This window comes from Anser brachyrhynchus (genome assembly GCF_964034855.1).
Source record: "Anser brachyrhynchus genome assembly, chromosome: 3".
Lineage (NCBI taxonomy): Eukaryota > Metazoa > Chordata > Aves > Anseriformes > Anatidae > Anser > Anser brachyrhynchus.
Genome location: NC_137696.1, coordinates 119,216,698 through 119,233,679, shown reverse-complemented (window position 1 = coordinate 119,233,679; position 16,982 = coordinate 119,216,698). Strand labels below are relative to the sequence as shown.

General features: G+C 43.4%; 1 protein-coding gene across 10 annotated transcripts in view; it reads right to left on the bottom strand.

Annotated features, from left to right (window-relative positions):
- EVA1A (eva-1 homolog A, regulator of programmed cell death) overlaps nt 1-16,982 on the bottom strand; it is a 204,712-nt gene that overhangs the window by 97,504 nt on the left and 90,226 nt on the right. For all 10 annotated transcript variants that reach the window (XM_080584931.1, XM_080584926.1, XM_080584930.1 and 7 more), the window contains one exon: nt 3,490-3,633. In XM_080584931.1, the coding sequence (XP_080441057.1) occupies nt 3,490-3,633 (144 nt within the window). The remainder of the gene's footprint in view (nt 1-3,489; nt 3,634-16,982) is intronic.

Below are 16,982 nucleotides of genomic sequence, written 5' to 3'. Positions count from 1 at the left end.
TACAGCTGCCATGCTCAGAAAGCAACCCCACCACGTGTTACATGCTTTCCCAGAATTAACTTGCCTTTTCCTATTTAAATAACAATTAATGTATTTATTAATGCAGTAATGGGACCCACATACTGGAAAATCCCACCTTCCCCACCATCCCATTAGCTAAATTTGGCTTTGGACCAAATGTCAGCATTTCAGTTCTTGCCAAGGTTCAGGTTTGGAATGTTTTATGTTGGAGGATTTTCATCTGTTTCCTTGGCCGGGCTAATGGGACCCTAATGCAGACACGAGATCACTATCTCATCGGGCTGCCAGTTACTTGCTTGTTTCAATCATCTTGTACATACACGCTAACTCGTAGCATTTCCATCTCAGCTAAGTGATGCCAATCAGTATATATAATATAACATGGAGTTCTGATCCTGCCACACTGACTTGAGACAAGCGTTCCCAGTGACTGGAGTAACTACAACAAATCATTCAAAAACCTAAAGCTGGACAAAAATTTAGATGACACCTTTCCTTAAAATCAGATTCATCAACAAAATTGTGTATGTCTGGCAGGAGCTCTTATATCCAATGAAACATTGGGGATGGAGGAATGGACCTCCAAGAAAATTGGAAATAGTTTAAAGAAACCAATGCTGTTGCCTTACCTATTTACTCCTTGGAGATCAGGGATAGGGGGCTCAGCTCCTGCTGACAAGTCAGAGAAGGACAGTCTGTAAATGCTGACCTGAGAGATTTTTGCAGATGTTCTTCTACCAGGACTTGGAGATAAGTCACCTCACTTGCTGTTCACTAGCCATTGCTCTACACAGCCTACACCAGTATTAATGCCTGTCATAAGTCCACATCAGCAAAAGAGACATGATTTCTGCTAACAAAACGTGTTTTGAATTAATATCACCTTTTGTCACCTCACAAATTAATCCCTCAATGGATTTTTCTTTTTCCAGAAATTGCTATCAGGAGACATATTTTTCTCTTTCCAGCCCACCCCACACTTTAGCAGAGTTCAGCTGCCCTGAACCCACAACTAGTAAAGTTTTTCAAATGGGAAATGTCTATTTAAAGATCCTCCTACCCACAGTACCATGTTCATCAGTAGGCTTGCTCTCACTTCCTCTTCTGAAGCAGCACAGTAGCTCAGTAACACTGGTCAAGGACACATTTGTTCTTGTCACGGGTAGGACAAGTGACATGGTCCAAACTGCAGAACCATGGCTGGACATTCCTGCCACGGCTTGGCAGCTGAGAAGTGAGAGAGGTGAGCAGACTGCACAGGTTGGTCTCGGAGCAATGAAATCACCTACGTGAGGCAGTCAGGAGAATGGGTGAAGTGATGCTCAGAGAAACCTCAATGTACACCCATCACACTTCCAAGCTATGCCAGGATTGCTCTGCATCTTCCACTGCTCTTCAATGAAAACCATCAAAGCCACAACCTACACTCCATGCATCCAGTGTCTGGATGCAAGAGGTGGGGAACAGGGACGTGTATCAAGACGTAGGTCATAGAAAAGAATGCCCAAACCAAAAGGTACAAGAGTCACTTTACCAATCAAACAAAGCCTGTCCCCTTTCATTCCCATGGGTTTTGTGAGCATAGCAGAACACCATAGCAGGAGCAGTGATACATGCAGCTTTATACAAACCTGAAACAAAGAGATATCCAACAGGAGGTTCTCTAAACTGCAGTTGTTCTCTAAACCATAAGAACATCAAGTTCCTTGTTTCTATCATTTCTTTTAAGAGAATGACAGAATTTTCTTCTGTCCAGCATGAACACATGGAACTGGAATTTGATTTCTAGTTAATTTGGGGTTTATATTTTGAAGGATTTTGCCATTTGAGGGGAGAAATATGTCTGAATGATCACAAAATCCAGCTGAGACACATCTGAGATCATGGTTTTGTAGAGGAGCCATGGACACCCTCAAGGGATGAGGCAGATTTCACCCACTAAAAAGTCAAACATGCCATTTTTTTTCTCAGGTATGACTCATTTCCTGATGCAACTAGGCTACGACTAGGAAAGCTAAAGTCAGATTAAGAGATGACTAATGCCTTCTGTAGTGGACTTTGGGACCAGGACCACAATGCCAGAACGAGGCTGCATAGGCCTTTGAAGGAGGTACCTTCTTGGAAATTTATCATGGGGCTCTGTTTGGTTTGTCCCTGCATTTTGAATTATGGAGCTCCTGTTTTGCTGTGTTGCCTTGGTTTCTGTCATATCCCCATGAGCATGAGCTTCTCTCCAGTCTTTGTATAATAAAACTGGCATAACAATATCACCTTCCTGGCTAGAAAATTCACAAGGCTTTGATAGATATTCTTGCTATTTCTTGCTAAATCATTTCAAACAAAAACAAAGAAGTGAAGAGAAAAAAAACACATTCCTGCTACTCCTGCCAAATGAAACAACAGCCAGGCAGGAGCCCAGAGCTTCGTGCTCCCAAATCTCTCTCTCTGCTCTTCAACATGCTATGCATCAGCCACGTTATAGCAATTATACAAATTCTATAGTGACTCCATCTCAAAAATCATATAGTAGATTTGGCATGCTGCTGTTTGGCATGCTGCTGGAGATTGACCCACAGATCTGTTGTTGTCTGATGACACGGCCAGCACATCAGATGGTTCAGCCATCTACTTAGCAGATTCAAAATAGCACCAGAATTTCTCTTCCAGGTGGATGTAGAAAGTAACAGATAGAGAGACAGAGCTGATCCTAGCAACGACTATACAAACAAAACCCTTAAGCAAGTATTTTCAAATATATCAGCTACAAATGACCAAAATTTTTTCGCTGGAAGAAGACAGACTTGATCTTGTTTTCATACCACATAGCTCAGAGAGGAAGATTTTTCTTCTCTGTTGCAAAGATGACTAGTCAGTTAGGAGTACAGTATCTGCTCAACAGTATGACTTATGATCCCAACTTAGGACATTTTTTTTTTTTTCAGATAACAGCTTTTTATTAGGAAAATATTGCTATGTTCACCTGGAGATTTTGCATGCAATTTTCTTCCAATGTCCTGGAAGAGTATGGACAAGTGATTGTCTTATTCTTTGGTACAAAATGAAGTACAGAACCAAGTAGAAAGGATCCTACTGATAACCACAACTTTGCTGCAGGGAAATAAACAGCAGGATGCTAACATTTGGGATTTAAGCACCCAGTGAATAGGTTGATGCCACTGACAGACTGTGCTGCCTTGCAGGGACAGTGTTGAATGGGTTAAAAAAAATAATAATAATTTCCATATTTTCTGCTTTTTCTGTCAAGCCAGTAAGTAGAAAAAGAGGCAGAATTAAACTCAAGTGACCCACAGGGTTTTCCCTTGTTGACCAAATGAAAATAGCCATCAGCCAACTGGAAGCTCAACCACTTTTTATGCACAATTACAACTCTTGTCATTTTCCGCACACTACTGTTCATTAAACACGTACCCCAATGAGAGTTAAAGTAAGAGCTTTTTTGCAACTCACCACAAGTGTAGATGACATTGAGATGCTTTCGGATGCCAGGGTAACAAGGATCTCCAAATTCATAGGTGCTGGCATATATGCTACAACTTCTTTTCCCATGACAGCGCTTGATCATGAGTTGGAGAGCGGTAGCCGACTGACACTCTACAAGGGAAAAAGGATATCTATTTTTGAATATTCACCCATCCACATAATAAATGCCCTAAGAAAAAATTTACCAGATGTAGACTGTGAGAGCGCATACCAATGAGCTCTCCGACAGTATTTTAAAACCTTTGTGTTCACATGAAAAGCTGTACCTGACTCTCAAACACATCTAATTGATTGTAAATTGAAAGGGAATTACCAAAAAGAATAGCGTCAAAACTTTTCCTCATAGAGCAGAAGGAAGGCTGTAAATAAAAGATTACGTGTCTTCAAAGGGAAAAGCCTATCCAAAATAAAAATAATTCCTCTTTACCCAGCATTTGTTTTATAAAGTTCTTAAAAGACTCTAAGAGAGGCATCGTCATCCTCATTTTCACAGGTGGAGAAACAGAGCCATAGAAAATGACTGTTTCAGAAAATGACTCCGAACATGAAGAGACTAACAGCAGGTCAGTGCAGAGCATGGAAAAAGTCTGAGATCTCAGGAGCTTCATTCCAATGCATTTATCCAGACACGCTACAAGCTTCCCCATAAACTAAGAGACTGTCATAGGAACAGAAAGTATGTGGCTATAACATTTACAATATTCATATGGAATTCATGTAGATTTATTTAGCTGATAATGCAACTGATCATAGCAACATGCAAAATTATTAGCAAATTTCCACCTCGTGAGCGTAAGGAAATGATCTTGTTCAGGGAAGGGTAAAACCCCAGTTTGATTTGTGTAAGTAGAATTTTTTCCACGTTTTGCTTGTTTGTAGGCTTTTTTAGCCTACGTTATGTCCAAGAGAGCTGTCTCAAGTCTTCAGTCACCACCTCCGCCCCTCCTTCTGCAGACAGAGGTGGTTAGCGTCCCTGTCTACTGTTGGCAGATGCTGTATTTCCAAGCATAAGGAGGGTTACTGTGAGGTCAAATAATTACAGTTTTACCATCCACCATGCGAGTAGAAATATTCTGTTAATTTTGTTTATTCAATGCAAGAATAAATGTTTGTCAGATCAGGTCTTTAGAATATGCAAAGCTCCATATGTAAATATTTACTCAAGTACTATCTTATAGCAGATTGTTAGCTACTGTTTTCTCATGTAAGACACGGAGGATTTGTACAGACATGCTCTCCAACGTTTTGGTGCTAAACTTGATAGTTTGCTTTCTCTGTCCAAGCAGGCCAGCCACCATGGGAATTTGACAAGGCGATACTTCTTCAACATCAGCCGTTGCCAAAAGCAACAGAAAAATGTACAGAGAAAATAATACAATCCCATTTGGTCACTAATCAGGAGGCAGGGAGAGGAAAAAGGGACCCTAAAAGGTATCGAATGCTAGAAAGCAGTGCGGTGGTTTCACACGGATGGGCAGCTGAGCACCACCACACTGCTCTCTCACTCCCCCTCCTCAAAAGAACAGGAGGAGAAAATACAATGCAAAAAAATGCTTGTAGGTTGAGATAAGGACAGGGAGATCACACACCATCATGGGCAAAAAAGACTCAGCATAAAGGAGATTAATGTAATTTATTGCCCACTAAATTGTCTCACTAGAGCAGTGAGAACTAACAGCAAACTAAAACCATGTCCCCCCCATCCACCCTCTTCCACCTCCTCCCTATGTGTGGCTCAGGGAATGGGGGCTGTGCTCAGTCCCTGACGCTTTGTCTCCGCCGCTCCTTCACGGTCCCTCTCTGCCCCTGCTCCCCGTGGGGTCCCTCCCACGGGATGCCGTCCTTCCCGAACTGAGCCTGCGGGGGCTGCCCACAGGCAGCAGCTCTTCAAGAACTGCTCCCACACGGCTCCGTACCACGGGGTCCATCCCCCAGGAGCAAACTGCTCCAGCACGGGGCCCCCACGGGCGGCAGCTCCCCCCAGACCCCCTGCTCCTGCGTGGGCTCCTCTCCACGGGCTGCAGCTCCGGCCCGGGGCCTGCTCCTGCGGGGGCTCTCCATGGGCCGCAGCCTCCTCCAGGCCACATCCACCTGCTCCACCGGGGGCTCCTCCACGGGCTGCAGCGTGGAGATCTGCTCCGTGTGGGACCCGTGGGCTGCAGGGGGACAGCCTGCTCCACCAGGGGCCTCTCCACAGGCCGCAGGGGAACTTGTGCTGCCTGCCTGGAGCACCTCCTGCCTTCCTTCTGCACTGACCTGGGGTCTGCAGGGCTGCTTCTCTCACATTTTCTCACCCCTCTCTCCCAGCTGCTGTTGCACAGAAGTTTTTTTCCCTTTCTTAAATCTGTTCTCCCAGAGAGCCAACCAGCGTTGCTCATGGCTCAGCGCTGGCCAGCGGCAGGTCCCTTTTGGAGCCAGCTGGAGCTGGCTCTGATCTGACATGGGGCAGCTGCTGGGCTCTGCTTGCAGAGTCCAGCCCTGCAGACCCCTACCAAAACCTTGTCACAATATCCCAATACAGCAGCACAACAACGAAGTAATGACAGACACGGGAAGGCCACAGAAAACTAAGCCCAGAGGGCAACATGTCTTTTTTCTCAAATGAAAGGCAGCTTTTTATTTCACATGCTGCAAATGACAAAAGAACAGGGCCCCGTGTGAGCATTTTCATACTGAAACACCCAAACTTCCTTAGGGGATTTTTGATCCATCGAGTGTCAGAAATTCCACTGGAAACATCTGGCATGCAGCAATCCTGCTATATTGTCTTTTGTCAAATGTCCAGTTAGAGAAACTCATCAAATCTAAGCACTGCATAGGATTCCACGGAGGGTGCTTGTTCTTTTTTTTATGTTATTGTTCTCACGCACTCCACAGGGCTGTCTGCACAGGGGCCTCACCCCCAGCACAGGAGCACACCACCTCCGTGGGAGGCTGGAGAATTACCCATGCAGCTCCTATAACTGGTCCTGCGAGGGGCATGACAAGTCTTTTGCATCCATCACCAGAAATGGTCAGACTTTGGGTTCTCCTCCTGTGCGAATGAGCTGTTACAAGTTACAGACTCTGCCTTCCACCATAACAAGCTGGACTGACTCTTCAGGTGCCAGATCTGTAGATTTAGAACACTGAAAATGCTGTTAGTAGCTTTATCTGCCATATGCCCTCATGCTAACATCACTGGTTTTTCTAGCCATCACTAGTGATCACCAGCCCCTTCCCCAGCCCCACCTACCAATGCAGATGTTGCCTGAGCTATAATATCCAAGCAGAGAGCCATGTAGCTCCATCTGCCAGAGCAGGTCCTGACATTGCAATTCCTATTTGTATTTTAACAGTGACGAGGTCCAGCCTACACTGTTTGGCTAACGTGTTTGCTCTTAAATGGAAACCTACCCTGGCCCATTCCCCAGCCCTGAGGCCAACTGTGTTGGAACAACCCACATCGATGTTATTAAATACTCTTACCTTCCAAAACAGGGTGGTAAAACACAGTGGGAATTGACTCTGTCCTATATACAATCGCAAACCGTCTTCTGTATTGCCTAGGAGAGTGTTGGTTGGGCCAAGGCAACTAACTATGGCATGGACCATGCTACAACTTAACAGAACAGAGGATGTATTTCCAGTGTCCAGGCCCTGGCACTGCTAGTTTACCAGCACACAGGTAGACCCTAGACAGCCAGCTTCTTACGGCACAGACCAGCCATCCTATTCACTTAACCATCAGTAATGTAATGTTTGACTCTTCGATTGCCAGACTGCTCCAGCTCAACCTGCATTAGCCAAAATGAGCAGAAAGCAAAGGAGACTCTACATGGTTCAGTTACAGATGAGGACTAAATTCCCTAACATAGGAAGTAGGGAACCAAGATTTAAAAAGCCTCTTTTTTACGGACTTTATAGAAACCTTAATATTGAATATATACCCAGTACAAACATCACCTGTTAGGACTGTAGCACATAAACCATACAACAATTTAGTTGGAAGCAATATCTGGGCCTTATCCAGTCCAACCTCCTGCTCAAAGCAGGGACAGCTTTGAAGTTACATCAGGTTACTCAATAATTTGCCCAGGCAAGTTTTGAAAATCTCTGCAGATGAATATTGCCCAACTTCCCTGGGCACCTGTTCCAGGGCTAAACCAATAGCCAGGTGAAGAATTTTTTCCTTATATCTAATCAGATTTCCATTGCTGTAACTTGTGTTGATCGCTTTTTTTTTTCTTTTTCTTTTTTTTCATTGTTTTTTTCCTATGCATTTCCAAAAAGTCTTCTATATAGCCAACTATTAGGGAGTAGAAAAACCAGCAATGACATCCCTGCCTGAGCTTTCTCTTCCTGAGACTGAAGAAACTGAGGTCTTTCAGCGTTTCCACATATTCTGTGTGCTCCTGCCCCCTGACTATCTTACTCGCTCTTTGCTAGATTCACTGCAGTTTTTCAACATCTCTCTTTATCTGGGGAGCCCCAAACTGCACACTCCAGTACTCCAGATAAGTGGAGTACTGGAGGGCCAAATAGAATGAATAAACCCTCTACTTGATGTGTTTGCCATGTTCTTACTAATACAGTTCAGTATCCATTTAGCCACTGTTGCCACAAGACCTCACCCAACTCACACTCAGCTTGTTGCCCTCCAGGACGCCCTGGTCTTTGGTCTTTTTTTTCTGCAGAGCTACTTTCTACCCAGCTGGCCCCCAGCCTGCACTGTTGAAGAGGGTTATTCAGGTGCAATTTGCCTTTTCTTAACTTCACAAGGTTTCACAAGGTTTTTCCCTCTGAGGTCCCTACCACTTGCTGTAACAATTGCCATCCAATTTGGTACCACCCACAAACTCTGTCCCATGATCCAAGCCATTACTGAACATCTTAAGCAATATTGGGCTGTGTGTGGTTATTATTGACTTCTTGTAACTGGCTACCAGTTGGACTTCAACAGAGCATTGTGGAGGTTTCTGGTAGAACTTCATTTTCTTGACTCTTGGAGCAAACAGCCACGATCTAGTCAGGTCTTCATTGTTGGCACTGACCTCCAAATCCTAATGAGCACCAAAATCTGGTGAGTGCAGGAATGTCAAAAAGTCATCTCATGAACACAGGCTACAAGAGCCAGCTAAACCCCACTGACAACACCAGGCTCCTGCATGGTAAATCCAAATACTGTTCTCTTCCTCCACTACTCACAAAAAAAAAAAAAAAAAAAAAAAAAAAAAAACCTACAGCTACAGCACAAAAATTGACAAAGTATTCACTTTGAAAACTTCCCTTTGGTCACAGCAGAGAATTTTCCCTGCATACAACTTTTAAGCACAAAAGTCTTGTGATTTCCAGAAACAACAGAGCAAGCAGCCAGCAGTATTCTGAGAGAGAATTATACCTATACTGAAATTAGCTTGGTCTCCCCTCTTTTATTTTGACCTGTCAACTTGTCTGTCCTTCACATAACACATTGTACTGAAAAATGTGACAGCATCATCATAACCTCCAAATGGGACCATCTCCCTCATACACTTCAAACGATTTGTGATAAGGAGGTCATTCAGTTGGAAGCCAAAATGCCATATTCTAGAAACTTTATTCCCTCACTAACTAGCACAGAAGATGTCAATAATACATCTGAGAGATGGCTGAATGGTAGACGAGGCTACAGCATCCTCATAAATCACAGTCACCACCATGTCATCCACAGCTCTAGAAGTGAAAACCTGGTCTTTTCTTTTACACCCCCACCACCACCCCCTACCCCACCTCCCTCCCCATGTCTCAGGGGTATAAAAACACTCAGCATCACTCGTGTTAGCTGTTTTGACATGCATGTAGGTAACTTAACTTCTGAATGTAAACAAGTCCTTAGGGAGCTGGGTTGAAGTGAGATCTTCAGGTATATTGGTACCTTTTCAGGAGGTGATTCCAGGTCAGAAGGCTTCACCTCCAATTACCTATTCCCAGAGCCCAGAGAGGGAATAAAATGGAGATTCTCTTATCCATAAATGAAGCAGTTAGCCTCTCAAAAAGATGCAGGGAAGCCAAGCCCAGCAGTGTGGTAGAGCAGAGTTGGGCCACGGTCCCAATTCATGTTTTCCAGACCTTCAGAAGTGGCGCTCTCATTGCACTTGATGGCATGCTCATTTAGGGCAACATTTCCTTTCTTTTCCTGCTTGTTTGCTAAGTGCAAACTGTGTGTGTTATACTAAATACTATCCTGATCCCATGTGTCAGAGACACAGCAAAGGACACTCACAGATGCCAACACCATAACAGTAAGTCTGAAGTAAGTACTGCTAAGCAGAGCAAGGTCCCTGCCAAGAACCTTTTAAAGCCCACAAAGCTCAAATCCCACAGCATAGCAATAAAACTACTTTAAGGCCCCACAGATGATACAGAACCCACTTACACAGGTTGGACCAGAGTTACCCTCTGCTTTCATTAGTCTTGGATTGCTCCAGTACACTGCCTAAGAAGAAATACAATTCCTGGCTACAGTGAAACTTCCACATGTGAAAGTGTTTAAAGATATCAGCTGTGCTTTTGGCATCTGGTATTTCAGACCAAAGTTTGTGTCTGGGGGACAGTGGGATCAGCTCACTTTATCCTCTCTACTCCTGGCCCCACTTTCTAAAAGTTGCACATCCCTCCAGCCTCGCTACTGCTGCGAGGTCGAAGTGAATTCCCTTTCACAGCATTGCTCCACAAAAGCACACTGCTGGGCAGCTTCATTTCACAACTGTTAGTCTAAGCCCTCGATAGGCAATTCATCTTACCGGTTCAATTTAGTATTCCAGGACTGCTAGGCTGATATTACTCCCTCATCTACTGTCTTTATCAGCCCAACATCTGACAGGGTAAAACCCAAATCAGATGGCACCAAAGCCATGCTGGAGGATTTTACCAGCTGCAGCTTGCACACAGCACTGGCTTTAATACTAGAATCAATCTCGGTGATGTAATGTCCATATCATCAAGCTCACCACAATGAATGGGTTTTAGTCGGTTTAAGGCTGCTTCCCAGCATGAGTATTTCTTTATTACCTCTTCCTGGTGACAAAAACAAATTGGAGCCAATGCCTATTAATCACATCCGTTACTTTGGTTACTCACTGTTACTTGTTTTTCTCCAACAAGGGTGACACATCCAAATCTGAAAGCCAAGCCATACGTTGCTGCTTTTGATTGCAAAACCTATCTGGGTTCGAAAGAATGTTTCCAAACAGTTTAATTTTTGCACTATGGTAACTCTTAGATGCTCCGGTGGAGATCAGGACCTCTTCCAAGGCAGCAGTCATCACAGATGGATCCCCAGATGTAGACACCTTGTTTTGAGACGTGTGACTAATTGTGCACCGAAGCTGGGCACGTGCCAGATGCCCAAGAACATCTGTGCATTTGTTAATCTCATGATCAGACTGATCAGCTACATCCATGTGCAGCCTGCAAAGGCAGGCTCCTGAGCTGATGAAGCAAGCTTTCCAGAGCAAGCAGGACCGTGTACACCTGAATGTGCTAATAAATTAGCATGCTGTAAGGCTGTAAGGCAGTGGGTTTTTCCCACAGGCTGCCCAAGGGCCTAGAAAGGCAGCAGGGAATGGAACACGCCTCCATTGACCCTTCTGTCAGAATAAAGAGTAAATAATTCTTCACAGACCTGAGGATCATGGGCTAGCACAACATTTTCAATCTCTCGCTGCTTGCTGCAATAATTACTCTTTCACCTGAGCATCATATCAGCTTTATGTCAGTGATCTTGATAGCCCTGATTGCATATTGGCCCTTTATGCCCTCACTTCACATAAGAATCACGTGTGTGCACTTGAAAAAAAGAAGAATTGAGCCTGAGAAGAAACCTCTACCCACTTGTCAGAGGAAGCATTCCCTGAGTCGGTGAATTTAGCACAAAAATTGGAGCACTCATTCTACTTTTTCAATAAACAAAACACAGTATAAGATCTTGAAGTATCAGAAGGACCAAATGACTAGCTATAAATGAAGGCTTCAGAAAGAGAATCACAGCCCAAGATACTATTTCCAGGAGTGCATGCGAAGTGATGAGGAACTGGAACATCACTAGTGGTGCCTGATCAAGAGACGAATTCTGAAGCGCACACGGGCTCAGTGATGCTTTGGCTGCCTCAGGAGCAGACCTACAACTGGAATTAAAATGGTCAGCAGAACCCTAGCTGTCCTCACTGCCTTTTGAGGAGCAGGTGAAAGGAATGAGCTAAGGCATATATTCCCTTGAGGGAAGTCATTCACAAGCAAGTGACAGCTCTAGGAGGAAACGCCTCCCAGGCAAAGGACGTGATTTCTCTCTGAAACATGCAGTAAGATTTCTTGCTAAAGGATAAAGCAGGAAAAGTTACGTGCTGAGAGCTCTGAAGCAGGGAGGACAGAATGAAAGATGGAAGACGTGGAGGTCAAATAACTAAAGAGAGAAATCTGATTCCTGCAAAAAAATACTGACAGAGGTCTGAATCAGCACTGTGGTTACACACTTATCTGCCAAAAGAGAAAACAAACTTCAGTAGACGGGAAAGAAGGATGTAAGTAGGAGGAAAGTAACTCCAGTGTTGCAGGTGAGGCTGCTGCCTAGACTCCTTCCTGGAAAACCAAGGAACAACTCAGAACTGCCTCATTCAGTTGGTCGTCTTCATGGAGTACTGATGAGCCAGCCCGCACCACGTGCTGTATATCAACTCCCAGGCATTTTCAGCTTAGCCCATGCCCATTAAGTTTGATGTTCTTTTTAAACCCAGTGCAGAAAAATGGTAAATAAAGATGGACTTTGTCCCATTTCCCTCTACAATAAGCAGTCCGGGTGGCTGATTTGTATCAGTGAGGCACTGTTGCACAGTTTCAGACGGGGGCAACAAAGATAAACTGAATTTCTCTGTATAGAGGCATACATTCCTCTATAAAGGACACAAGAAGTGAGTTAGATTTAGAAACAAAGGGAATGCGGGAAAACAGGGAGAAAACCAAGCCACAGATACGAGACCTTAAGACCAACCAATGTGAAGACCAGTAGAAACAAAAGACTGCCCTTAAGGAGAAAAGATGCAGAAGTAGATGTCTAAAGAGGAAAGCTCAGGAAGTGGAGATTCAAAACAATGGAAAGGCTGTTGTTTTGGAAGCCAGAACAATAGGTTTCAAAAAACATGGACAGTAAATCTGTTCCAAACACAAGAAAACCCTCTTCAAGTAGGAAATAAAAGGGAACAATTTGTTGGAAGAGATGGTTAAAAGCATTTCTGAGCTGTAAGCAGGGGCTCAAGATCATTTTTGCTGGATAGGGCACTGGAATGTGGAAGAGGGTTTGTGGACAGGATTGCTGGGGAAGTAACGCAAGGGTTTTGGCCCACATATTAGCTCTGGCTTCCCAGGTTCCTGCTGCCCAGGGATGTCTGAGCACCATCTGATGTGGTACAGAGCAGAGTCAGAGAGATGCTCCAGCATCTCATGGTCCACACCGAGGCCAAGAAGAGTCTACCTCCTCAACAGCTTCAAGCCCAGCCTGACATCTCCTCTTCTGTGAGCTTCTATAAGTTTCAGGGACTTTTTATTTCATTTCTGTTCCTGTGGTATTTGGTACTTTGGTAGCACATTGAGCTGGGTTTCTGATATACATTGCCATCATCGTTATTACAAATAGTAGTAGGGAAATTCACATTGGTGCAGCTGGATATAATATCTGTCTTGCACAATGTCACTGAAAACAGCTGGCTAAAAAGATCTACATCCAAACCTTAGAAGGATGTGCTAACAAGGCCGTTTTTACAATAAAAAATACGTTTTAATGAAAGAGAGAGAAAAATTACTCACCACACACTTCATAAAACTTTGGAAACTTGAGCAATAGGCCAGAAAAGAGAAATTATCTTTAAAAAAAATAACTTTAATTACATCTAGAGACTGCAACTGAAAGATCCATTGCAGGCTTAATTACAGATGCCGTTATTACATTTAGAAGCATTTGGTTTATTAAAGTGATCTCAAATCATCTTATCACCTTTGTAGCTGGAACCAGCACTCATATAAAACATGTGAGGCTCCAGTTTTGCAGAGACTGACTCAGAGTGTGTGAAGTTGAGCAAATTAATAACGTTTTGCAGGTTTGGGAGTTACAGTGAGAATCTGAGGACAGCAACAAACTTGGCTCCAAGAAGTCTCAGAGAACAAAGAAGTTTGGGTCTGGCAACGACAGTAAAATTTTATTATTTAATTTGCAGCAGAAAACGGTTGATTGTGGGCCATAAGGCATTCAAGATACAAAGCAAAGAAGCTAACAGCTCCTGCTTCAGCCAGTAGAAGATAGGGTCGGTGTATACAGTGCAGCTACTGCTCTGTGAAGACCCTCAGTTTATCTGTCCTTCCTATTCACTACTGCCCAACAATTTTCCTGAACATGGGCACACTTCAAAAAGTGCCTACATCTATGCTGAAGCAAGATCTAAACTTCGGAAGCTGTGGGACTGGCCCATCTTTTTTAAAAGACTACCCAGCTGACACAATCTGCAAGTCATTTCTTGCCCTTGCTTCCTAAAATAAAGCACGGCATGCCTGCAGCCTCACAGGTTTCGCATTACCTTTGTTTCTCAGGCTCAGCATTCACCATCATGGTAATTTTGTCATATTCTTGACTGACATCTGAATTATTGTAAAAGGAACTTCATCAGTTCTGAACAAGTTACACTGGTTTTCATGCAGAGTAACTCCATGGAAATACATCGAAATGTTACAGATTTATATCTCCGAAGTTCTTCCCTTTTATTTTTAGGAGTATATTCTGAATTTGCTTTTAGCTAATGCTAGGGCAACAGACGTCTTTTGTAAGATTGGTTACTAAGTAAGTTTATCATCCTGAAGGTGTTAGAAACACCCACTTTAATTCCCCAAATATCATATGAATATCAACACAGAGCCTGCTAGTGCTATTTAAATTACAACTTTCAGAATTGTTATTTACAATCATTGCATGGGGTCATATACTCCACTGTAAACATTTTTTTAAAACCCAGTTGAACTTTGGCTTTGAGAAGGATCTTGCCCAGAAGCAAATTCGAATGGCTTTATTTTTCTTTTTATTTTATTTTTAAATAGTAATTGTGTGCAAATAAAAAACAACTCCATATAAATAATTTTTATGACTATGGAATCCAACAATAGTTTGAGTTTTTTAGAAACAGTTGTAAAGTGATTTTAATTACCTCCTGGTGTTTTGAAACAAGAAGTGAAACACTCAAACTATCTAAAAAATGAAAAATAAGTCTCTGAAAGCAGGCTTTGTCTCACTTTAACATTGCATTCTAAATGGGATTTTTATTTCATTTTAGATTTAATTGGGTATTATATGTGAATTAAACAGCAACTGATATTTATTTAGTCTTCAAATTTGGGTACTTGTGGGTTTTATTACATACAAACAGATTCGCCTCTAAAAACATGTTCTTAATCATCAACTGTACACATAATTAAGCAGTTTCTGCCCTGAATATAAATCAAACATACATAGAGGGAGTCCCACCTATGTGAAGGCACCCTCTGGAAGCCTGGCGGGCACCTTAGGAAAGAAAGCCGGAGTCCAATTCCCTCCCACATGTGCTGCTCATCCCACAAAGCCAGCGTTCCAGCCGTGTCATCTCCTGCATGGTGAAAGGCCATAGCCCAAGAGCATTTCAGCCACAAACACCCAGATCTGCTAAAGGATAGCTGAGTTACATGGCATTACCTGATCAGCACAGATTTCCGTAGATACCCCAGTCTTCTGCCATGCCGATCCCCCGCTGCCTCCCCCATCAGTGCCAGTGGTCTCGATTCCTCATCACCTCACCTCCACAGCTTGGAGGTCTTTTATTTTTAAGTATTTCACTTAAGACCTAGTTTAGAGCACAGCCACGGACTTGTACTGACAGAAATACAGGGTGGAATATGTCTTGGTAAAGAGGAAGAGAGACAAAAATGCATGGCTGGAGGGGCAGTAGTCTCTTAAAACTAGCTCTAGTGTTGGCAAGAATATAATGTACCTTGGATTAAAATGATTTTTTTATTGTATGTATTTCATACTTACAGGCTAGATCTGATCACAGATAAACAAACTAGAAGGATCTATTATTTATATGGTGTAATAAATATTTATAAGATGTTCTGTGAAAGCTCCGGTGCAAGTCATATATACATCTGCCTTAAGAGGAGGAAATCAAAACAAACTGGGTTGAATCACCTTCTGTCACTGCATTAAAATGAAAAATGCCAGGGAATGAGCACCTAAAGCACAGGCTTATTCACTGAAATCATTTCTCTGCTCTTTCCTTATCAGATCCAGTGAGTTTGAGAGAGCCACTTCCATCTGAGTTTCCTCAGGGCTTTGTAAACACATCCATTTTCTCTCTACGGAGGCACAGGAGAGAACCTGCATGTTAGGTGACAAAGACATTTAATTTCTCAGCAGACTACTCAGTTTAACCCACACACCACAACCTTAAGTTGGGCTTTGGAGCTACAGTTCCTGCAATCTTGTGTCAAGTCAGAAACCAAGCCCAGATTCCTGCTACCCAGATGAGAGTGAGATTGCTGTGGGCTCTTTGTACAGCTGATGGAGAAAGACAGGGTCTGTGAGAAGGAGACCTGGATCCTGATGTTAGAGGTGAGCTGGGCACGTCCGTCTTATTCCCTGTGGTTCGGGGGCTAGTTACTATAAAAATACATGTGGACATGTCAGGTGCACTGAACATGATGAAGGATATTGCTCCACTAAATCATAAGAAGGGTAATTGTTTTACATCCGAGTTCTTCCTCTTTAGTTTCCTAATTAGATCATTACCTTGCACTCAGATACAAGTAGGAAAAGTCCATTTTTAAATCAGCTTCCCTTGGTATAAACAAGTCAGAGATGCAGGCAGAGGCAGCTGCAAACAGCATGATAAAGGGGCAGAGGGCTCGCTGGATATTAATGGCTTGTTGCTTGCAAATAACCCTTTCCCCAGAGACCTCCCTATGCTCTGCGTATTGTCTCTGCACAAGCTGGCAGCAAAGTGGAGGGTTTATTAAAAGAGTTACAAACAAGGTCACATTCCTTTAGGAGCTTCTCAGAGTTCCCAAGGCACTCAAGGAGGGGTCCAGCTGTTTGCAGGGGTTTCCCATTACGGTCAGAGACACAAGTTTCAGCACGTTTCCGCTGAAAAGGAGATCCTGGCAGTTTTTCTCTTTAACATGACAGGGATAGGATGGAGTCCTTCACAGTAACTTTCCCTTCTCAGATGCTAAGCACATTCATGTAGACGTGGACAGAAAGCATGTGTTTGGCAGGGCACGGTGTGCGATGTCTGACTCGGGGATCCCACACTACTCAAAAGCAGCACAAGGGTGGCTGGGTTGTGCAGGTGTTAAAGGGCTGCAATGCCTTAATGCCTCAAACCACTCCAGCCAAATACCCAACGTACCTCATGTCTCTGCAGAATCCAAGG